General features: G+C 40.8%; 2 protein-coding genes across 2 annotated transcripts; both read right to left on the reverse strand.

Moving 5' to 3' along the window:
• Positions 1-356: 356 nt before the first annotated feature.
• On the reverse strand, positions 357-12,064 carry LOC117264759 (kinesin-like protein KIF27). The gene is made up of 15 exons (XM_033638981.2): positions 11,546-12,064; positions 9,827-10,027; positions 8,641-9,632; positions 8,052-8,195; positions 7,771-7,935; positions 7,406-7,602; positions 6,006-6,127; positions 5,743-5,880; positions 4,686-4,891; positions 4,132-4,194; positions 3,724-3,894; positions 3,386-3,577; positions 3,052-3,279; positions 2,219-2,417; positions 357-2,101 (listed from the first exon to the last, which is right to left on the reverse strand). Exons 1-15 carry the CDS (start codon positions 11,841-11,843, stop codon positions 1,485-1,487), a joined length of 3,933 nt encoding a protein of 1,310 aa, XP_033494872.2. The 5' UTR covers positions 11,844-12,064; the 3' UTR covers positions 357-1,484.
• A 1,678-nt stretch (positions 12,065-13,742) lies between these two features.
• Positions 13,743-23,920, reverse strand: qng1 (Q-nucleotide N-glycosylase 1). The gene is made up of 7 exons (XM_078170681.1): positions 23,858-23,920; positions 22,687-22,915; positions 20,041-20,187; positions 15,987-16,099; positions 15,154-15,297; positions 14,350-14,545; positions 13,743-14,252 (listed from the first exon to the last, which is right to left on the reverse strand). Exons 2-7 carry the CDS (start codon positions 22,874-22,876, stop codon positions 14,023-14,025), a joined length of 1,020 nt encoding a protein of 339 aa, XP_078026807.1. The 5' UTR covers positions 22,877-22,915; positions 23,858-23,920; the 3' UTR covers positions 13,743-14,022.
• Positions 23,921-24,484: the final 564 nt, after the last annotated feature.

Below are 24,484 nucleotides of genomic sequence, written 5' to 3' on the forward strand. Positions count from 1 at the left end.
TCGTTGAAAATAAACGTGCATTCAAGGTGTTGGAAGTATCAGAAAAATTAGTTCCTGACTGGGAAATTCTTGTGCCTCAAGTCGCTACAAGTCAGAAAATCTGCAAAAGTTTTAGTACACGGCTTGCCGAGTGTACATCATTACGCAGAAAGATGGTGGATGAAAGTTTACATAGCTTATCAATTTTCTGCTCATATGTAATTTGTGACGTGGTATTGTAAAGTGTAAGTGGACCAAGATTAGTTAGAAAACTTATATATCAGCATTAACCCTGATAACAGGTCAGGTAAAACAATATTTTAGTGGTTTTAGCAAATGGTGCAGTACAGTGGGATTTACAAGTCTGGTGGGTTAAGGGTGAAGGGCTGGAATGAGCCCACACAATAAAGACAGGGCAGTGACACATGCACATTGGTCAGTTTAATACATTAGACTGTAATCATTGATGTAAAAAAACCCCCACAGCAATCAACATATATCTAATGGTACACAGTGCACACAGTTAGAAAAAAAAATGTATCAAAAAAATCAAATGCATATAAAAACACTACAAACCTTTATATTGCTGTTCAGAAGACATTTTGTATGTAGTGGTCATTTTTAAGTGCTAAACAGTGCTGAACATTAAAGGGCAAAGGAGAAAGCACTTCTTTCTATAGTCACCATTTGATTACATTTAACAACAGGTTGATGAACATGTTTTCCCTTACTTATTGTATCGTTTAAAATATACACTGTATTATAACATTGTAAATTATATCAGGAAAAGTGCTGCTTTTTGTATTAAATACCCCATTCCTACACACAATGCACACAATATTTTAAAACCTGTTGTATGTCTTTATCTAGGACAACAGCTTGAAGCGAAAGATCCAGAGAAAAATGGCAAGTCTAGCATTGTATTTGTAAAAAAAAATGATGTGAAGTTACTGGAAATTTCTCTCTGTATGTCACAATCATCAGGGTCATTCTGTTGGCATGACTACACTGGCCCTTCTTTGTGTTTTCTTCTCCTACTGAATGGCAAAACTCCACAACGTTCAGCAGGACTGGGGAAATCTGTGACGACCACGGAAGACGGATACATAGGAGACAGTGTTATGACAAGAGACTGAACTGGTTCACAGTAAAGACATTTCGATATTCACCACATTTCAGTCACTTTCTTCTTCTCTTTTCAGTCCTTAGTGAGTATGAGCATGCATTAAATATACACCAGTATGCAGATTATATGCAGTAAATTAATGGCTGCCTCTAACTGACCTCAAAGCCCCCAAAAGTCCTTAAATTAAATATTCTCCAACAAAAAAAATACATTAACATTTTCACAGGATACTTAGGATTCATAGGTTTCTTTGTTCATATTCAGTGAGCTTTTGCCATTGGTTATTTATGACACACACTTCCGTTTGTTTACTAGCACCCAACTGGAATCTGCTGTACAGACTGTTGCTGCCAAGTGACTCATAGATACCATGCTAACATCATCTGTCATTGTTTCTGGGCACTTCTATGGAGTCCTCCAGCATTGACTCTGTGCTGGTATCAACAGCGGACTGTCGCCTCCCTGTGGCAGAACTACAAACCTGCAGGTCAGCTGGAAAGATCTGCCTCAGCTCCCTGCGACACAAACGAACTGGTGTCACCTCTAAATTTTCCCCACAGGAACCAGCCCCTCTTTCACTCCTCCCCTGTGTGTGTGTCTGGCTGGAGTCAGGCAATTTGGTGGTTTTGTGTGCTTGAAGGTCAGCAGATGAGGAGGGACAGGGGGTATGGTGTCTCTTCATATGTGAAACGTCGTGTGTCTTTTTGTCTGTTTGCTCAGAGTGTATCTTTGTGTATGTTGTTGCAATGTGTGTCCTTGTCTGCACCTCTTCAGTGTGTGTCTGGGGTTTGTTTGCATGTGCGTATGTCTGCACACTGTGTGTCTGTTTGTGCTCCTGTGAATGTGAGGGCTGATCAACTGGGTGCAGGGCATCACTGAGAAGCTCTTTGACTTTCTTTTTGAGCTGCCGACTGGAGCTTTTGTAGAAAAACAGCTCTTTCTCCAGATGCTGCAGTCTGTCTTCGATTGCCTGCTGTATCTCTCCTGAACCACCCTCTGAAACACACACACAAAAGTATATGAAACAGCAATATTTATTAAATTTCTGGAGGGGAATAGGACAAAAAAAATCACATTCAAATTGTTTTGTCCAGGCAGAAGTAAGTCCCTCACCTTTAAGTTTCTGCAGTAGTAGCTGAATGTTGTTCTGGTGCTCTCTGTGCTGCTGGGTGAGCCTGCGGTCTGCATCCAGGGCCAGGCGCTGCATGGCGACCTCCATCTCCCTCAGCACCGCCTCTTGCTCTCCAGCTTGAAGCTCCAGCTCCTCACAATGCAGACGCAAATGGCGCTCCGCCTCACGAAGACAAACAACCTAGAGAGGTCGATAAAGGTGGGAGGGAGCAGGAGAAACACACATTATTACAAATAAATTGGGCGTAGCTTTGTTTACTCTCACACCTGCGGAGAAAAATCAAGGACAGAGCAGAACATTTGGGAGGGAGTTCATTATGGTGCAAACAAAACCTCCTGGAGAGAAGCTGATATAGTTCATGATGGTATTAACACGCATCAGCTGGATAGATGGAGAACACGGGGGAGCATTAGGGGAACAGAGAGACGGAGGAGGTATAATTTAATTAGCAATACAGAAACAGTGTAGCTGCATTTCTGACTCACAGGAAAACATCAGCTGGAGAGAGAAGAAAGGGAAGGTAAATAATGGAGGAAGAGAAAAGGATAAACAGAAAGCTGGACCAGAAAGAGTCAGCATTCAGTTTATGTCTGACCACAGTAGAATACATTGCTGTTGTTTTTTTATAAATTAATAAACATGTTTTAAGCAAACCAGACACCAGGCACGCTTAAAATATCTGTAAATATAAAATAACAGGAAAACAAAGGGAGGGCAGAGTTAACAAAGTGAAGACAAATAAACAACATTCACTTTGCATGCAGAGATGAATGTTGTGTATATATTTTATATGTGTGCATACATGTTATCTTACCTTGTTGAAATATTTAACGAGCACCTCTGAAGCCTCAGGCCGTGAGAGCTCCTTCAGCTTCCTGATGACATCACAGAGTTGGGCAGGTTCAGTGCTTTGTGGCTGATGCGAGGAATAATCTGTGATTAATAACTTCTTTTGTTTGTCCTGGATGGAGCTGTTTTTAAACTCCAGAGCTGCATCCAGAGCTTCGATAGCCTCCTCCAGCTGCAGCAGGGAGTGCTCCTCCTAGATGGAGACATGCACAAAAGAAAAATAATGCAAACTGATTATCAATGTGCGAGACATACATCATGTATATCATACACATGTACAATGCTCCCTTTGTTCTGACCTCCACAGTGAGCACTCTGTTGTCCTTCAGCTGGGTGTCCAGAGCATCTCTCCTCTTTCTAAGTGCATCTCTCTCCTTCTCCAGATCCTCCATGGTGACTCCTCCAGTCTGCCTCACACTGCTGCTGCTCTGCAGCTGCTCCTCCAGAGACTCCAGCCGCACCGACACACGCAGCAGGTCTTGATTCAGAGCCTGAAAAGTCATTGAGGAAAAAACTCCCAGATTCTGGCTTTATTAAAACATGTTGCCCTAATCCGTACTTGTCACTGATAATCGGCTACAGTACAATAAACACCTGACACTAAATCACATGGGCACCACCACATAGACAGGCTGACCTGACTGGAGCGTAGCATCTTGATCTCCAGTTTGTTTTTCTGTTGCAGACAGGCCTCCCTGTGCAGGAGCACCTCTTCTCTCCTCCTCAGCTCCTCCTCCAGCTCCTGCAGCTCGGCTCTTTTCTGAACCACCCGCTCCTCCTCCTCCTCCAGCCAAATACAGTCACGCAGCTACAGTGACAACACCAAGAAGTGAGGAGTGTGAGGAGGGAAAAAAGGAGCAGAGAGGGAGAAGGGGTAGAGGAGGAGGAAGATGACAAATTAAGAAGAAGATGAGGAGGTATAAATTGTAACAAAGGAAGGAGAGGTTGTATATAAAAGTTAAGCTGTCAAAATGGATATTTTCGAAGGAGAAGAAGCAAAAAACTAACCTTTTAAAGAATTTACACTGCTATATTTAATCTTTACCTTTTCCTTTGGCTCTTCCTGGTGATTGTTTTTGCACATGGTCAGATCTCCTATCCGTTGCTCCTATAAACAAAGATAAAAATCATGTACTCAGAGGACTCATTAATAATTTACCCGTGCTGAGTCTCAGCTGTTACATCTTTTTTTGGTTGTTTTGATTTCCCAATGAGTCTAACTTAACTCAGCTGAGATGTTGTGTGGATGATATGCACACTGCCACAAAGGTTTAATTTGTACCGAGATCAGGGTTAGTTCAGTGAACCTGGTCTTAAAATTATCAGATGCATGATCAGATTTATATCTAAACTTCGGCTGAACCAACTTTATTACACTGTGTTGATATACTGTTGCTTCAAAGTTTCCTAGCTGAACTGGCTGTGGGCTATGAGAAAGAATCAAATATCTATCAACATGGTCATAAACACAACTGTGTTAACCCTTTCTTTCTTGGGAATTTGCTCATGTTGCTAAAGCTTCATATCTTTATCTCTTTTCCTGTTTCACTGTCCAGACATTGTGTTTAATGTAACTGGGATCATTTTTAGAACACAAACCCCATTTTGGTCTTTGTTGCTGTTGGTCTCTCTCTGCTGCCTGAGGCTGCTCTGAAGCTGTGCTCTCTGCAGCCTCATGTGCTGCAGGCTGCGGTACATCTCTGCTCGGACCTGCTGGCTCTGCATATACAGTTTTGTCAGCACGTCGGCTTCTCTGCCATCACCACTGTGCCTGATGTGCCTGTCCACCGCTTGGGTCTCCTCCTCTGTCAGGCAAATACACATATTTAGAGATGCAAATATACTGAAACTATTATATTATGATTCACTGGTGTTGTGCAGTTGTTGCTGGAGCTTCAGTACAAAATCTTAGTTGATCTAAGGTGAAAAGGAATTTGCCACCCATGGTAACCAATACAGGATTATAATCAAAACTGGTTTTGTACAGACTTCAAATCTCCATTTTGTCCCACTTTGCTACTTCACAAGACCTTGGCTCAGGGGGGCTAGCTGCAGCAGCATTGTTATCTCAAACCTGAATTTTTTTCATACCATTTTCTGCAAACACTGTCCACAAGGTTCATCTTTTGCCAATCAAGGCCATCATTTTAGAATGACTAGACACTGCATAGCAACTATGCACATGCCTTGGCTCCAGACATGTTGTTGACAACATTGATGTAGCAGCTTGGGTACACATTACTGTCTGCTACAGTACATATTTCAGAGCATTCCTTTAGAAATTTAAAATTTTCAAACTAACAACATAGAGTAGACCAGAATAAGACTAGACTAAACTCCCTTCGTAATAATGTGATTATCAGATTTTTACTTTGAGCTATTGACATTTATGTAATGCTGCTTTGTCTGTGTCTGCATACTTCTCTCTGCTACAGTTGTTGTCCTTGAAATTCTAAATATACTCAGCAGAAGCCTGTGGAAGCCGCAGGAAGTTCCTGTTCAGTGCTGCAGGAATGTTCTTACCAACCTTGGCTACCACAAACAAATCAGCCCAAGATTTCCATTGTTCTTGCCTCAGTATACCACGCTGAGTAGAACTACAGACCAACAAACACAGGAGTGTAGGAATAAACAGTTTGTATTTATATAAACACACCAGTTTTGTCGAGCTCTTTGATGAGCTCCTCTTTCATGCGCATGCTGAGTGAAAGATCTTGGATCCTTTTCTGAGTAGCGCTGGCGCTAAATCTCGCCTTCCTCATATGGATATGCTTGGAGTGGTTTTCCGTGGTCCCTGAGAAGAAAGAGCAACTGAGAACGTAAAAACTGAAACAACTTCTTGGATATTAAATAACTTCTTGGAATGTTAAAGAAGAAACAAAAGACTGCAAAGTGAAGTCAAATACATGTTAAGTTTACCTGTGGCTCTCTGAGACTGTTGTCCTGATGGCTTTCCAGTAGATGTTGGGTCTAGTCCAGAGTTCTTCTCTTTCAGAGCTGGTTTCTTCAGTCGGCTGGTCCATGTTTGGTTCAGAGCACGCCTGGAGTAACGTTAGAATATTTCAGATACTTTCAGATTAACTCATTGCTGTAGGAAAAATACTGCTCTAAATAAAAGGTAACTGATCCGTGTGAAACTTTTGTATTTCTGTTTTGCACGGCACACCTGCACTACTCTTGTAAATTGTGTTAAAGTAGAATGAAAAAGACTGCTATGTTGGAACCTGGCATTATTAATTCCCAAACATGTCTGAAGAAAGCAGAGGGTTCCTTGCCACATCTCCACAATCGCTCCTAAGGATTTCACATCTCCTTTATGCCCCAGGATTTGCATTGCATAAACTGGGAGGCTGTGAGGAACCCCAAAACCATTTTTTTTAACCGGTTTGATCCACAGAAGGGCACAGCTGTTGGTGTGGTTCTTAAGAAACAGTATATTGCAACAGCTTGTTGCTGGCTGCTCACATTTTTAATTAATTTACTACACTGTGTAAGCCATGTACAATGCACTGCACCTAAAGCGGGAGTAAAGTTGGAGGCTGGAGATGAAACCTTTATTACTGGGGAAGCAGTAATTCAGTCCGTGTTAACTTGGCTTGGACACTAGAGGGTCACCACTTCAAGACCACTTACGGACCAAGTACAGAGCGTGGATTGGTAGCTGGAGAGAAGCCAGTTCGCCTCCTGAGCAGTGCAGAGACACCAACATGGGGCTGTTGTCCATGGGCAGCCCCCTCGCTCTGATGTGTCTCCATTAATGCAGATGTGTAGGTCTTGTTTGTGCAGGTGTGTGTATTCTGGCCTGTGTGTGTGTAATGTGTAAAAATAGCAACAGAGTGAAAAAACTGAATTTCCTCTCAAGGATCAATAATAAATAAAGTATATCTCTCATTATCAATAAAATGACCACAACTAAAACAGCATTTTTGCTGTCATTTAAATGTTTCTACTCGCTGAAATATGTTTAAAAAAAAAGATGAATGGAAAGTATAGCGTGCAAGGTCTGTGTGATTTGTGAGAGGTCGACTTGGGTGCACCAACTAAACTGACAAGTGCTTTGTTGACCTGTTGATCAGGTGGGTGGCCGCCATCCTTGAAACCAAAATTGTATTGTGTCACTGGAGTGACAATGAAACACCCTCCCACTGTACCTCTCTTCCCACGCTGGTGCATAGAGGGTCACTGCTACACAAAGCAGGAGCAGGTGACAAATAAATGTTCCCACACCTAGTGGCTGAAACTGTATGTGTTATATGCAGTGAATCACTGGTGGCTTGACAAAGAAAGAACCAGTAGGGTTGTCTTAAACAGGCGCTTACCTAAATCCCATTCTGCCCACAGAGACATCATCCTCATCCTCCTTCTTTTGAATCCCGTCTTTGCTCTCTGCTTGTTGTTTTATGAATGGAGAGTAAACCTCATCCCTCTCCTCGATCTCAGCCAGCAGGAGATGACCGCGCATCTTAAAGGCTGCCATCACTCTCTCCAGTGAACAGGCCGGGGGACTGGAGTGAATCTATAAAACACACATGCATTAGGACAAATAAATGCACCATGAACAACAGAGTGTGGGTGCCCATACGATTGTACAGAGCAACACAAGTGCAACAGATAAACACACAAACAACTACACACACACACACACACACACACACACACAGAACAAAACAGTACAGCTACCTACCCTCCTGGGAGGTCCGCGTCCACAGCTGTGTGTGACCAGAGGGACACTGTGGGGTCTCTTGCCTGAGCTCCCAGAAGCCCTTGTTTCTACAGTTGCACACCTAAAGGTCAAAAGGTCACTGCGAAGACGATTGATGAATATCTGCTGGTCCACAAGTTGTTCAGTCTGACAAAAATTCACATACAAATGTGCACACGGTCATTTTATTTGCAGTTAACCTACACTGCTGAAGGTGTCAGTGTCCTTTTCTGCTGTGTTATAGAACTGCGGTCTTTCCTCACCTGTATACGAGTACGTTCCTTCTCTTCTTTCAAGGCTTGAAGATGGGTTTTTCGCTCTTGTAGAAGTTTCTCTACTTCTTTTTGGACCTGTCTTAGCTCTTCATCTTTCTGCTCAAATAGCTGTTCCTCTGTGGTGAGAGCTTCCTAAAACACAGACAGAGAGAAAATGAGACAGGGAGAGTTTTCTCTTTACCTTGACTTGTCAATTTGTTTTGAGAAGTTCAGAAGTTAAGGCTTTTGGTGGCATGAACTCCGCTTAGACAATAAAGGACATTACATTGTGCTCTCACTACTACTAGATGGCATAAAAAAGTGTCCACGAATGAAGACAACAGGTCTAAATTAAGAAGAATTAAGTATAAGGTCAAGCAAACCCAAAATGTGATGTCCACATGTGAGGACACAGGGTCTCAGGAGGATATTTTAGGTGCATCCACTGATGTCCTAGTCCCTCATTTACCCCCACCCGTCGAAGCATCAATTAATCGCAAAGCTTTGATGCCCCAAAACTGGTATTTGAGACAGTCCTTAATAGAATGTAGCCATTATAATACCGATCTGATGTTTCTTTTTCACTGACTATCATTACCTTGCATTTGTTGAGTTCCTCTCTGAGCTTTAATATGGCGACATGGTGGGGGTGATCTTCTCCTCTGTCTGAGCAGTCCTTCTCATCAGCTTGATGTGAGTGATTGACAGCAGTCAGTCTCTCCTGCCAGTCCTGCAGCCGCTCCCTGAAAGAATGACTCGGAGTGGGGCCGGTGATATCTACAAACATGGCTGCAGCTTCCTGTGCCAGGACGCGGTACTGTGATAGCTCCTCATGGTTCACCCTCTTATCTGAATCAGACATCCTCATCTGACTGGAGCTGTCAACCTCTCCAGCTCTTCCAACTGCTCTCTCCCTTTCCATCTCCCTCTCCTTCTCCTTTAGGAGCTCTCTCAGTGTTTGTACTTCATACTCGAGCTCGCCCAGTCGAGCCTCACCAGGGTCCCAGGTCGCCAGACATGCCTTGACTTCTGTATGAGCAGGTGTAGCTCCGGGACGGTTACGAATGTGACGAGCCTTGGAGGCAAACTGCAGGACACTCAGAGTCTCAGCTACACTGTGGTGAGACGGGCTTACACACGCCACCATCAGCGTGTGAGCGGTGCCTCCCAGTGAGTCACGGAGGAGACGGGTGATCTTTGCATCACGGTACGGTATGTGCGCACTGCTGCAGTTGTTACCACGGCGATTTCGACCAGGGTCGGAGAGGGCACGGATGACATTGCCCAGAGCGAGCAGGCCTGTGTTGATATGAACTGACTCTTTGAGCCGTGTCCCAGTGTTTCCAGTTTTCCCAGCACGCTCTGAACCCGCCAGGTCGACCAGGCAGAGTTTGGACGAGCGGACAGATTTCAGGGAGGAGTTGTTGTTGTGGCAGCACTGGATGAGCTGGAGGGTGAGGATGGTGTGAGAGCGACTGGAGTGCTCATTCATCCCTGTGGTGCCGGTGTGACGCAGGGCATTGCCTGTCTCTAGAACACTCAGTAGTTCCTCTGCTGAGGTGACAACCATCTCTTTGGCTCCCATCACCACTGAAAACACAAAGAAAACCACACACTGATCATTTCTAATCAAACATCACTGTCCTCAGTGGACAGGGATCCAGTGTACAAACCAACCAAGTCCAAACTTGGCATTCTGTGACATTGAAAATTGTCTTATGTCCTTTTTAAAAATGATCATATGTTTGTCACATTTGCCTGCCAGACAAAAACACTTCACTTACCTGTGTTTCCCTTCTCATCCTCTCTGATGTGAAGCTCTTTGTGAACGGTCTGCAGCTCCAGCAGGTCTCGCAGCTCCTCCCTGTACAGCTCCATATATGAGACCCGCACTGTGGCTTCCACACCATCACTGTTCTTCTTCTTCTCCCCCAACAACAGGAACACATCCTGGGCCACACGGTCAATAATCCCTCCCTCTTCATCTGGAAGGAAGAAACACATACCGTAAAACTTCAATTAATAGCTGCTTAAATCACTGAAATCAACAGGCCTATATTTGGGACAGGCCTGTAATTCCTTTCACACAAAACTGTTGCTCAGCAAAAACAATTTTAAAATTGTTTATTTAAATCAGTATGAATATTACTTGTTTAAAAATTAGCCTTCAGATAATACATCAATTATGAATTGTTCATTTGAGCTAGCTCCGACAGACAGCACATCAGAGAGACAGAGAGTTATGGCACCCGGCATACCGACACAACACCACTTTATCCTGTTACAACAATATTTATAATTTGGATTGATTTTTATGGAAAACCCTTTTGATTATTTTGATCTGAGGACCCTTACGGACTAATAGAATGTGAATAAATTACAGGGTAATCGAGGAATGGACACAAACTTTGAGGTAGTCAACAACCCTGTTTAATACATCAACAACCAGACCAGGCCTCTATTTGAGACAGACCTTTATTCATCAAAATGTGTGGCTACATCAAGCTAGTAAAGGTGACTGGGTGTTTAATTGAGACTAGACTTTAAATTGAAGTTTTAGGGTAGTTATAAAGTACATGTTGCAAAGAGCAGAGAGTGAAACATTAGAAGAGCCAAATCTGTGAGGGATAACAATGGGGCAACAGCAAATAATCACTGGTCAGAAAAGCTTGTTTAGGCCTTCAGATATAGTCTAAGACTACAAAAAAATTAAACTAAATTCTCAAAAGCATGCCATTTAAACACTGCTTCCTTCACTACCTAAAATCCTTGAGTGCCAGCTTGAAAAACTCAAAGAAATGTTTCAGCCTCTGGTCTGCCATCCATTTTGCCCAAACTTGTTTGTCCTGTCCCTCTAAAACCCTTACCTGCACCCCAGGCAGACTGGGTCCAGACGTCCCTCATGCTGGGGGGAAAACGTATTAGCCACCTTACCACCAGTGAGGGGTGTCTCTCCCAGTTGCACACAACAGCCTCTCCTTTAGGCTTATTAATCAGGTGGAGATATACTATGCTACGTGGGCTAATTACATCTCCTTTATTAAAGGTCCCTGATTTAACTATAGCTGGCTCATATCCTTAAAAATGATTTAGAAATGTGTCATGTGACATTCAGTTATTTTCACATCTGCCAATGATAATTTAATTCTTTTTTTTCATTTACTTATGTCTTCTGTCTACTTACACAACTGTGTAACCTCTCCAGAGTCCTTGTACCCTATTTTTAACAGATTTACATGGCCATATGATGTATCCCATGCTGTTTTTTCTACTTAAAAGAAAACAATAAAAATTACTGATTATAAAAAAGAAATGTTTAAACAGTACATAAGACCACCGGGAGCACCTTTAACACACAGTAAAGATGCTCTGATATGCTATTTTTTTCATTTTAAGCAGAAGAAGAATTTTCCAATTCTTCTAACATAATAAATATAGCTTTCATATGTCATTTGTGTTCTCTTAAACTCATTTCAGGGGTGAGAAGTGCCACCTCCAATCACCCAGGTTCCCTCCTCCGAGTGTGTAAGTCTTCCCTGACCCTGTTTGTCCGTAACAGAAGACGGTGGCGTTGTAGCCGTGCACCAGGTACTCCACCAGGGGCTGGACGCAGGACTCGTACACCTCATCCTGGTTGGCTGTGGGTCCAAACGCGTGGTCGAAGGAGAAGAGTCGGTCTGAGCCCAGCATCACCTGGGCTGAGCCCGGCACCACCCGAGCACACACCTGGTGGTTGTGGAGGACTTCTTTGGGGAGCAGGGGACGGATACGGAGCGCCACCCGGACACACACCTCGCTCATGACGGTTACTGTAGAGTTACTGTAACCCTAACCCTAATGTAACGGTACTTTATGGAGTTCACTGTCAGTTGAGCTGAGGTCAAACTTTGTATTTGAGTTCTTAAACGTGTTTAACAAGAAAATACACGAGCTAATAATCTACATTTTACCAAAACAAACCGTCTGGTGCTGTGTGTTAAGGTGTTGTCCTCTCCGTTTGGCGTGTTGGTAACTTGGTCCCATCTCCCGTTTGTTGTCGCTGCTCGGTTGCCCGGGAAACCGCCGCCGCGATGACGTAGCAGTCAAGGAGAGCAGGTGAGGCGTTCAAGAGCATTCATGGAGGGCGGACCGAGCGGTACGTGAAGGCAACAGCGCCACCCTCTGACATTGTCATATGTGCAAAACTTTTCATTATGTACAGAAGTATTAGCATCAAAATAAAATGTACATGTTTTCAACGACATTTAGTTGTTTGTAGTTGTTTTAATATTTTAGTATTTTATATTTTTTTCACGTATGTAATTGTTCTTACCGATGTTATTCTGTTTTATATTTGTGTACATGTTATATTGCTATATACTGGTGTGTCATTACTTTAATTTGTGCAGCACTTTGGTCGCTTTGTTTTAAAAATGTACTGTATAATTTTATAATTTTAATTTGATTTGATTTGAAAATATAATTTAAGTGCAGAAAGTAAAAGTATTTGGCCAATGTCAGAATAGTATATTTTAATATCACTGGATTATAATTATCAATGCATTCATGTGTTCATGACTTTAAGGTAGAGCTCATTTTCATTACTTCATGTAGGCCCACTGCTGGGTAATTTAATCTGTAATGATACACAATAATTTATTAGTTGATTATATTTTGAACTGATAATCAGAATCTGTCAAGTAACGAGTAACTGAATTAAAACTGCCTCCAAGATGGAGGGGAGTAGCAGTAGCAGAAAAATGGAAATACTAAAGTGAAGCACAAGTACCTCACTGTTTTATATTATAAGTAGAATACTTAAAAAAAATAAAGTAAAATAATTAATTAATTATTAATAAACAAAATCAGCGTGCCATTTAATGCCATCCTGAAATAAGGCCATTTAGAAGTAAAAAAAAAATCTGTGATTAAGTAAAAATGAACTCAAAAATTATGATTAGATGATATCATATTAATCATGTTTTAAAAAATATTTTATGAATTTATTTGAATATTTCATATATTTTTTACTTTATTTTTTATTTTATTAATATGCCTGTATATTTTATAATGACTTATTTGAGGCTCCCATGTTTTTCTTTATAAATATACACAATAATATTCAATATCCAATTTAAACCTCTTAAAACACCTTTTCCTAATAGCTACCTCTCATGCTTTATTATGCAATACTTATCACTAACTAACCATATCTTATTTCCCCCGAGGAAAAGTTACATCTTGTATGATATTTCTGATATTAATTAGAGGCTGATGGTTCTTCTCCTGCCTTTTCTTTCTCTTCCTCCACCCATACACTAGATGCGTCCACATAATTTGAGCTATAGAATTTATTTTATCTAATTTCCAGTCACTTTGGATACAGTAACCACACATTCCAGATGCTTTTAGTTCACCTAAATAGTGTTTTTCTGATCTGACACTGAACCTTTCCTTTTGTGATCACTAAATATATTATAAATCTCTTCAAAAACTTTCTTTAGGAGTTTCCCTGCAGACATCCTGCTTTAAAGCAGTGGATGATATGAAATATGATTCCCAGTAATTAATCATTGCAGCATTACTTTAAAATAATTAACTTGGAATATCTAATCAAATTATTTCACTTTAACTGTTTGATGAATTTCAGTTTAAAAGTTCAAACCATCACAAACAGGCTGATGAGTCCACCCTTGTATGTTCACATAAAGTATATCATCATTTGTGCTTCGTTGCAGTGAGACCTTTATTAGAAAATGTTCCATATCAACAGGAGTAAACATTTTAATTGACTGCAAAGGGACAACCGTGCATCTTTCCACATAGGCCAACAAGCTACATTAAAACTTGACACCTCTTTCCATTACAGCCAGAGAGAAACTTGTTTGTACATATATCTGGCACAGAGACGTGATTGGCTTTTTCCCAGGGAGAGGCAATGATGCCAAAGCTGCACACTGAGACGTGCAGCCTACTGTATGTGCTGCTGCCAGGCAACCCATCAGTAGTAAATACAACGTGTGTGGTGTATAGGAATGTGGGCCATCTCTTTATGGTGCTGCTTGGCGTAAGGCCAAAGGTAGAAGTCGATGATCGCTGAGTTGACATTGCAGGTCTGTCCGTCTCTCTCCTGCACCAGCTTGCACAGACGGTCTTTGATCAGCTCCACAGACCAAATCGAACAACCTCGGATCTCGACCTCCCTCCTGTCCCCTGAACTCAGCAGCTCGCCTGAGAGAAAAGGGAGGAAATGCAAATTATACCTTACTATTCCTAAATGACTGGTTTATTTACGAGCCGAGAATGAACACATACACTCCTGTCTCACCATTTCTTAGCGCCTGCATTAGTGCTTCAGAGTATCGTAGCGCTCCGAGGTACACGAGACCCTGAGGGACCCTGTAGTCTGCAAACATGGTGAGCCAGTCCATGCCAATGATGTCTCCCTCTCCTCTGGCCTCCATGACGCCCCAGAAATCTGCCACCAGGATCTGGGCTCGCTTGTAGAAGGAGACTCTCTTACCCTGAAACAAACATTGGTGCAGCTCGACACTTGCTTACACAATATGTACTATCTGATCCACTGCTAGACACATGTTCTTACACGAAGACAATATCATGGCAAAAATTCATGTGCAAAGAGCATCATTTACTCCTTAACTGACTTAATAATATGAAGAGAGCATTATTGCCACACTGTCTTTGGCCAGGAGGTGGAACTCTCACATCACGATTTATCTTAGGTTTTCCAAATGCATACATTTATCTCAGATTAAATACACTTCCTATATGCTTTCAGTGTTTTATCCTTGTTGTATATTTTCATTAGACGATGAGTTCAGAGTGTCCACACAGCTGGACAGTACATACAATGCACCCTGGAGAAAAACTGCCTCTATGAAATTAAAAAGATAAAAAACCTCAAAGCCATTTTTCCTCAAATGTTGTGAAAGGTCCAGCTTATATGTTTGTAAAAGGAAACCTATCCAACCAGAAATTATGATTACTTTAATATCTGAGATGTGAAAAAAATTTCAAGGATGCTTTGTCGGAGCAAACATGAACTTTCATCCACTAAATTCCAAACACGAAATATTCCACAATTTCAGATTCATCCATCTCTAACTCTGACCTCATATGTAGCTTCGTCCCTGTAGGAAGGGATCTTCTCCACGATACGTTCCACCATCTTCCGGGCATCGCTCCCGGCTTGGCTGATAAAACTCCGGAAGCTTCCGCCGTGTTCCTGTAGCACGCGGCCACCTTCAGTCAGCACCTTGTGAAAAACATTCAACATGTGATGTGTTCAAATTTAACTATGAAGATGAGTGGGAGGTTAAGAGCTGCACATTTTAGATTTCCAATTATCCTAAAGGGAATACAGTTTGGCTCATAATGTAACACCAACAGACAAAAATAATAATTATGTGAGCTTTAAAATCTATTTCTAATGTCTTTCTTTGACAGAGTAAAACACACAGAAACAATATGATCCGAGACACCTTAGTTTCTAAGTAGAGATGTAATTAGAGCTGCAACGAGTCATCCATCAGTTGTCAGCTATGGAATTAATTGCCAACTAATTTGGTAATCAATTAATCAATTTGAGTAGTTTTAAAGAAAGTCCAAATTCTCTGATATCAGACTCTTAAAAGTGAATATTTTCTGGTTTCATTGAGGACGTCATCGAGAAAATAACTGACAGATTGTCAATGAAAATAATCATTAGTTAATAATATGCTGGTTTTTGATTTCGAGGACCTTCTTTGTTGAGAGTTTATGATTGGAGAGATGAGATGATACATCATGTTTGTCTTTAAACTGAGAAGTTTTAAACATAAAATAAAAACACAAGGAACACATGTATCAGTCGTGATACCGATGTGAAATCAATCAAGCAACTTGTGGATGTTGATGATTGTTACAGTCTTAGTACCACAAACATTAACATGATAATGTTAGAACCTGGTGGCGCTCCTTCAGCATGGGCATGGGTGTTTCATTGTCTGATCGAAGGACGTGTCCCAACTCCTCCACACTCATCTGAGAGAAGTACTTGGGATCAGTGATAGGTATTCCTGTGGGGAGAGTGGGAGAGCTATTCAGATACTTGACTTAAGTAAAAGTAAACCTATGATAGTCGAAAAATACCCCCTTTGGAATTAAGGTAATGAATTCCAACTTTTACTCAACTAAAAGTACAGAATAAAGATCAATAAATGTAACATACTTAGTATGCAGAATGGCTCTTTTCAATGTTACATCTTAAAAATGTATTGTGTCATTAACTAAGACATAAAGGAAACACTTTGCACACCAATAAAAAAGACAGGTGCGTTGGAGAGACAAGACCAAAAAGTTGCAAAAGGACTCCCGCACACTGCAAATAAATTATTTATTTCAAGTTAGACAGTGTGCAAGAGTACTTTTGCAATTAACTATAACATGAAATGAAAGAAAGAATGAAAGAATTTTAATGTAGAGTTTGTCAATGAGGAGCCAATTTTGAAAACTTTATAAACTACTGAGTAGATTATAGTACTGCATCATACCATATAAGCATATCATATGCTTTTTTTTAATGTTTATTGTCATTTTCAATACAAACAATAAACAAGTAAACAAGCAGTTGCATCCACAAGTACCAGACACTTATATTTTATGTTTTTCACACCTTTTCAAAATAATTTTTAACCCAATTTACAATTTACTTTTTAGAAAAACAAAGCACATTTTTCTCGTTCAAGCATCGCAGGAAAGTATAATATATGTGGCTCAACATTTTGCCAGCAGGTAAGTATAAGTAGAAAGTAAAATGACAGTATCAGGTTCAGTGGTAGGTTTATAAATTTGTAACATCAGAATTGTGGACTCATCCAGACGAGCTTGATTCATTTTAACATAAAGAAGAAATCTAAATATGGATAAATGAAATTAAATAAAATGTTTGTGGCAATAAACACCTCACAAATTCAAATTTAAGACTATTTAATGACAATTAAACCCTAATGTTTCTAAATTTAAATTGACCTCTTAAGGACCTGCAGACACCCTATAAAGAAATGAGAATGCCATTAATTGCATAATCACATATTTAAACAGAAAAGTTGTTAAATAATGAAATAATTGTAACAATAGATCCTAGTAAGTAATAAAACAAAAACAAACATACATAATGTCACACTGGCCACGGACATGCATCCAAATACATCACACAATCAGGTACTCACAGATGGTCCGATATCTGGAGGTATTAAGTTTATGCTGGGAATAGAGGCCTTGTTATTGAACAATCACAAAGTCTATTTTCCCATTTCTGAGCTCAGTTCTCCATCTGGTTAATGAGAGCGAGAGCGTATCATGTGGTTTTATGTGAAATCTTAATCAGCAAAGTTGACTAGTACCCACAGCTGTCAGATAAATCAGTAAAAAGTACAATATTCCCCTCTAAATGTAGTGGAGTAGACATACAGAGTAGCATAAAATAGAAATACTCAGGTAAAGTACGAGTACCTAAAATTTGTACTTGTGTGAGTGCACTAAGTAAGTTTCCACCACTGCCTGTGGAGTGAAAACGGATTTATCTTGAGACAGGAACTACTGGAGAGCAAGACAGAGGGCACTCGAGCTACCAAGTCATAAATTTATGGCACACTATAATAACAGGAATATAACTCCACAGCAGCCAATTCTCACAAGTGACTCAAAAGACATAATTTGTTCTGATCTTACGCTGTTAACCCTCGAGATTCACACTGTGGAGCAGAGCTACCTGAGCTTTTCTGAGAGAATCTCTTGTAATTATAAAGGCCACAGCGACCACACATTGAGAGCACTATTCCATATGAGACATAATTGATTCATATCCGGAGTCATTCACGCTAATTATGAGTGATGCATAGGCGCATGCAGAGCTACAAGCAATTTCCCAGCAGTCCAAGTTCAAGTAAAGGGCACATACACAATAATTGGTAATAGCAGTGCACAACAAAAGCACACAGAAAAGAGGAACAAAAAGAGACATCAAAAAGGGCCCTGATTATACATCTTTCTCTCCAGAGATGAAGCTGCACACAAAAAGGATAAAGCCATCTATACAAAAAGGCAAAGAAGTCAGTTGACAGTGTTAGACCATGGCATTAACTTTGCTTCATGAGTCTGGTGTTTCTCTCACTCATGATTTTTGTTTTTGTGTGTGGTTTATTTTCTGTTTAAGTGCAATTAATTATGCAAAAATGTTGCCCACCAAAACAGCCATGATCCATCACCTCAACACAAGGAGGTAAGTTGTGTGCGAGCTGAAGCAATGTACACCAACTGAAAAATATAAATGCAACACTTGTTTTTCCTCCCTCTTATATGAGTTAAAATAAAAGCTCTAATACCCTTTCTAAGCACACAATAAGCTTTACGCTCTCAAATTTGTTTAAATCTATGTTAATGAGCACTTTGCCAATATAATCCATAATAAATCCACCTGCCAAGTGGGGCATATCAAGATGCTGATATAACAGCATCATTACTACTCAGGTGTACCTTGGGCTGCTCACAATAAAAGGCCATGCTAAAATGTGCAGTTTAATTATACAACACAATGCCACAGGTGTCCTAAGTTTTGAGGGAGCATGTTTCCCGTGAACTGAATGCTCATTTCACAACCATAAGCCATCTTCAGTATGGTTTCTGAGAATTTGGCAGTACATCCAGCCAGCCTAATGAGCCAGCCCAGGACCTCCACATCTGGCTTCTTCACCTGTAAAGGCTTTTGCACACTGAGTCCGTTTTTTTTTTTTTTAATGCATTTTTTTATGAATCCTTGCGCACAGAAACCTTGTACATGATTTTGATGCATTTTATTGTTCTATTCATTGTGAAAATTCACAATACCTGACAAAATGAAGACATATTTCCTCCTTTGCCTCTCTCGACTGGAGTTACCTATCTGCTGTCACCATTCTCTCCCTGTCTTTCGTTTGGCACCGCAGCTACATGAAGAGGCGGAGCTGTCCACCTGAATATTGATATCTGACCTGTTGAATGTAGCTATCTGAGTTATGAAATGATTCTGTGCGCCCTGTTCTGTTTTCATTTTCTTCACTGATTCTTGGTCAAATGTCTGTGAAGGCTCTGACAGATGCGAAAAATGCAAAAAAATCAAACCTTTTCTGAAAACCTTCATGACGGACGAAAGTTTTGGACTCACTGTGCAAACATAAATGACACAACGTGAGGTTATATTTATTTTGAGATGTGCGGCAACTTGGGACGAAAAAACTGACTCAGCGGGTAAAGGCCTTAAGATGGTCTGGGACCAGCCACTGAGACGAGTTTCCCTGAGATGGTTTTTGACAGTTTGTGAGTTGTGAGTTGGGCAAACCCACAACTGCATCAGCTGATGGTATTAGATGATTTTGAAGATAAAGACACCAGATGTGGAGGACCTGAGCTGTCGTGGCTACACATCATCTGCAGTTGTGAGGCCGGTTGGATGCACTGCCAAATTGTTGGAAACAACATTAGATATGGCTTATGGTGGTGAAATGAGCAACTAATTCACAGGCAACAGTTCTGGTGGATGTTCCTGCAGTCAGCATGCCAATGACATGCTCTCTCAAAACTTAGGACATCTGTGGCATTGTGTTGTGTGATCAAACTGCACATTTTAGAGTGGCCTTTATTGTGACCAGCCCAAGGCACACCTGTGTAACAACCATGCCATTTAATAATCAGCATCCTCATATGCCACACCTGTCAGGTAGATGGATTATGGATTATGCTGGCAAAGTGCTCACTAACACAAATTTGTGAACAAAATGTAAGAGAACTAAGCCTTTTGTGTGCTTAAAAAAAATCTTTTATTTCAACTCATGAAAAACAGAAGCAACAACAGAAGTGCTGTGTTTATGTTCTGTACCACCAAACAAAACAATGTATGATATTTCTAATCTCATAAAGACGCTGTTATAACACTCCTTTAATCCTGCAAAAACACAGATGAATCATTTAAACGTGCTCTTACCTTCCTCCATGGCCCTGGTGATGGCAGCACACAGGGTCATGTAGCCTGTGTACGTGGTCCCTTTATAGGTCACCTCACACTGTTGAGTTTCTTTCTCAGGCCAAAAGGAGAAGTTCATGGTGTCGACCACGAACACCCAGTTCAAGGCCTGCAATGATGAAAAACACAAATTATCAAGACAGCATTAAAAAAGGCTAGGAACCTGAAACATTGATCAAAATGCTTTAATAGTGCGTTGAGTAAGCAGGCAGTTACTGTACTGAGGACACATTGGATAAAAGAATGGATAAAGGAATCTGTTTAAAACGGTTTCTCTACTTTGAATTCCTCATTTAGTGGAGATTCACTTCTCTGTCTTCCACCATGGGATGTACGTGTGTGGACACAGATGATGCTCCAGGCAAAAATATTCAATTCACCAGTTGCTGTCTTGAATAATTATTTTCCCGACATCTGAGTAAATATCAGGAATAATTAACTCCTGAGCTGTGATGACTTTATTTTCTATAATTGTGCTTCTCACTCATTTATGGCCAGTTTCTATTAAATAAAGTATAAGAGAAGTCTGGTTCCAGACCAATGAATTAACATCCACATCTCCGATTTCTTCAGTGATTCACGTGAAGTGAAATGAAATGCAGTGGTGGTAAAGTATTCACAACCTTTACCTGAAGGTCCAGTGTGTGGGATTTAGAGGCAGTGATGGGCAGAAATTGAATATTATACTCATAACTATGTTTTCATTAGTGTATAATCACCTGTAAATCTGAATCATTGTGTTTTCGATACCTTAGAATGAGTCGTTTATATATCTACATACGGGGCTGGTCCACTTCCACTGGGTCCACCATGTTGTTCCTACAGTAGCCCAGAATGGACAAACCAAACACTTGCTTTAGATAGGGCCACTCAGGTTTTTGCATCAACCCCCGATGTTCTACAAGTTTGGTACCAAGCCCCCTGAAACAGCACTTTGAAGCTAATTTTACAGAGACCAAAGGAGGAAAGCCCAAAAAGCCATTTTCTCATAGGCTTACATTGTGAAAGAGACATCGATAAATGAGTTAATTTATTTTTTGAGGGTCACAACCGTCGTGAAATGAGTAACTTCACTATCGGAATTTGATCTATTCAGTCCGATAACACCAATCTAAAGTTTAGAAGAGCAGCATGATTTAATCATTTTTATCCCCATCAAGTTGGCAGAGAGCTAAACTGGAGTAAACCGCGCTCAGCCGCTATAATGGGCCGTACACATGCCGCATATTTTGTGCCCTCAAATTCATTGTTTTCAATGTAGACGCATCTCAAACTCAAACGCCAGAGCAATGCCATCACTGCGTGCACGCGTTTCCGAGCGCCTATATTTCAGGGTGCTACAACTGCACTCTGAGAGTTCAACTTTTGGATTGCAGCAGTGCGCACCTCATGTCATGTGACAAGGAACAACCAATCACATCCAGCAAATATCTTTTCCTTCTTCCAAGAATATCAGTCTGTGGTAAATATGAAGTAGACGTTGATCATTTTAGTTCAGGGCTGCCAGATCTTAACATCTGTCCCACGGACAGATTGCCTAATACACACTACAAAACAATGCCGGGAAGAAGATCATCTCTGCACTAAGTAAGTAGGCTATGATACAATGCTGGTTATGGACGCTTAGCAACCTCAGACGCAACCTGCCTTCGCACCCTGGAAGTTGGCACAACGTAGACAAGAGTAGCACCCAGCGCTGACCTCACGCTTTCCAGGAGGTGTAAGATGTGGCATGTTTACGGCCCATACATTTTTAGTGCGCTTGCTCTGTGGGCCCCATAATACCAAAGATCCAGGTAATTTCATACCGTGGAAATACAAATTTGGCTTCATGCATCACTGAGCAACTTCCATAGGAATGAACGGGGGCCCGCCTCCGATACTGCATCCAGTTCCCTTTATACATCGATGCTTGGCACACGGGAGAAGTTTCCATTTTTGCACCGTCACCACTAGATGCCACTAAGTCCAACACACTAGACCTTTAAGTAAAAGTAGAAGTATCATGGCCCAAAAAACTCCCTACAAGTGAAAGTCCTGACTTAATTAACTTAATTAAAAATAATATTATTATAGTACATTGCATTGTTCAGTTTTTTTTTTTTTTGGAGTAAAAAGTACAATATTCCCTTCTGAAATGTGGTGGAGGAGAAGCAGTGTAAAATGGAAATACTCACGGCAAGTTAAAATACCTCAAAATTGTACTTAGGTACAGCACTTGAGTATAAAATCTCCTTGAAATGTTAAAACTGGTTGACAGTTTTTATGGATTTAAGTTTCATGTCAGCTGTCATAAGCAACAAATGATAATGTATTGATTGCTTATGTGATAATCCTACAAATTATTTGACGCATGCAGGATTTCAGACCACAATAGCCACATGTTAAACCATCTGACACTTCACTCTGTCATCTTGTCCATATTACAGCATGGTTAAAGATATGAATCCTGGGCCCTCTTATACTTCATACAGTGCATATGAAAATAATTAAAACCTCATTGTTGTTCCCACTAAACAAAATTTTCTATGCACCACGTGATTCATTACTCAGGTATGCTTAAAAATAATCTATTTCTGTTAGTGGCCCAGGCTGTTAGCAGACTCCCCTGGTCAGAGGTGGGCTCTGGAGCCAATGGATTCGCCTTCTTCCAGCCACATGCTGTCAGATCGTCACTGTGTCGGAGGTTGTAGAGCATTTCCGCCACCTTCTGCACTCCTTCTTCCTCCACAAACACATCCTTACTGCGCTCTGCAATGAACTGCCCAGACTCACGAGGACACAAAGGTGGCTCCATGATGGTCACTGTAATGCTGTATATGGAGAAGAAAAACACCTGACAGGACACTTGGCACATGAGCTACAGTCCCTATAAGAATCCGAGGAGATAACTATGAATATACTGATCTTTTCTAACACATAAAGCACATTCATGCTTGCAAATAAAACTTAGACACATTACAATCTCCAGGAGCAGTTTCTAAGAGCATGCATGGGTGGGTGCAGGGAGGGTGTGAACGCCTGTGCCCTTTTCATAGTGAAACAGCAATATCCTACATACATCTCTGGGGAAGTGCCATTTTAAAGATTATCCCTGCTTTATTAGATCATTCGAAAATGAAAATATATAATCAAGATGGGAGAGATGTAACAAGGCAAGGACATTTCTACTTTTTTAAAAGGAGAAACTCAGTGTTTCTATGGTGGGACTTCACTCTATTCTCATTTAGGTGCTTTGTAGTGCACAAAACATAAAAGCACTGCACACAGGAACATCTCTGACCAACCCCATTATTAAAAAAAAACAAAACTAAATTGTATCCTTCTCTGTCAAGCTCTAAAAGCTGCCGAGTCTTTTCCATCTATCTGAAGTGTCCAGTGGCTGTGTGTTAATGATGTGTTCCCTTTCAGACTGATAATAGGATACTGTGACGCACAAACATAGTGGCCTCCTGAATGAAATTCATTTTCACGGTGCTCTTTCTGTGGTGAGTCACATGAGTTACTCTCCACACTGAAATTTAGAAAATGAGTTGTTTTTTTATGGAAAGAGCAGGATTTTGCGTGGGTCAGTGCATATGGACACACGTAACTACGTTTCACTGAAGAGTGGGCGACCAAAGTGCAGGTAGTGACTGTCTGTTGGGGTAGTCACGTTAGCCACTGACTTTCTCAACACTTATACGGACACTAAGCAGCTTTCACAGCGGGGAAACTTCCTGTTAAGCGACAATATACATATTTTTTCATTCATAAGCGGATGTTTTACTGAACTTACCGATGAATGCAGGGAAAGTACACTGCACGCGCGTTGCTTCGTGTTGCCACTACCTGGTTTCCCGCTGCTGACCAATCAGAGCCTCCGTTGTGAGCGCATCATGGGCTGATTAGCCAATCACAAGACGCCATTAGAGGGAACCGGAAGACAATAACCGTTATGGATACGCAAAAATAAATAAACACTTATTTTCCTCTATAAAACTTATTTTATAACGTTATATATGTTCTGGGCCGATTGATTGACGCCCTAAACGTTTATTAATTGAAGTTAAAATTTGAGTTAAAATGCATCCGGCAACCACCCAATGAACATGAATTTAAATAATGTTTAACAACAGGTAAGCAAACGTGATTGTTTATGGTCAGGTTTCCATAATGTAACAAGCGATCGGCTAGTTTACCGACAGAAAATTAATAGGCAACAATTTTGATAAAAATTGACGAGTAAATACATAAATAATTTTTGCCACACATTTGCAGATTCCAGCTGCTTTTATAAGATTTGCTCATTTCCTAAGCCGTTTTAGATAGTATTTTTTTGTAGGGCTGCACAATTAATGAAATCAAATATGGCCAAGTGCAACACCCAAATCACAGGAGTTGCATTTTTTAATAAAGGTAAAAT

Source organism: Epinephelus lanceolatus, chromosome 9 (assembly GCF_041903045.1).
Source record: "Epinephelus lanceolatus isolate andai-2023 chromosome 9, ASM4190304v1, whole genome shotgun sequence".
Taxonomy (NCBI): Eukaryota; Metazoa; Chordata; class Actinopteri; order Perciformes; family Serranidae; genus Epinephelus; species Epinephelus lanceolatus.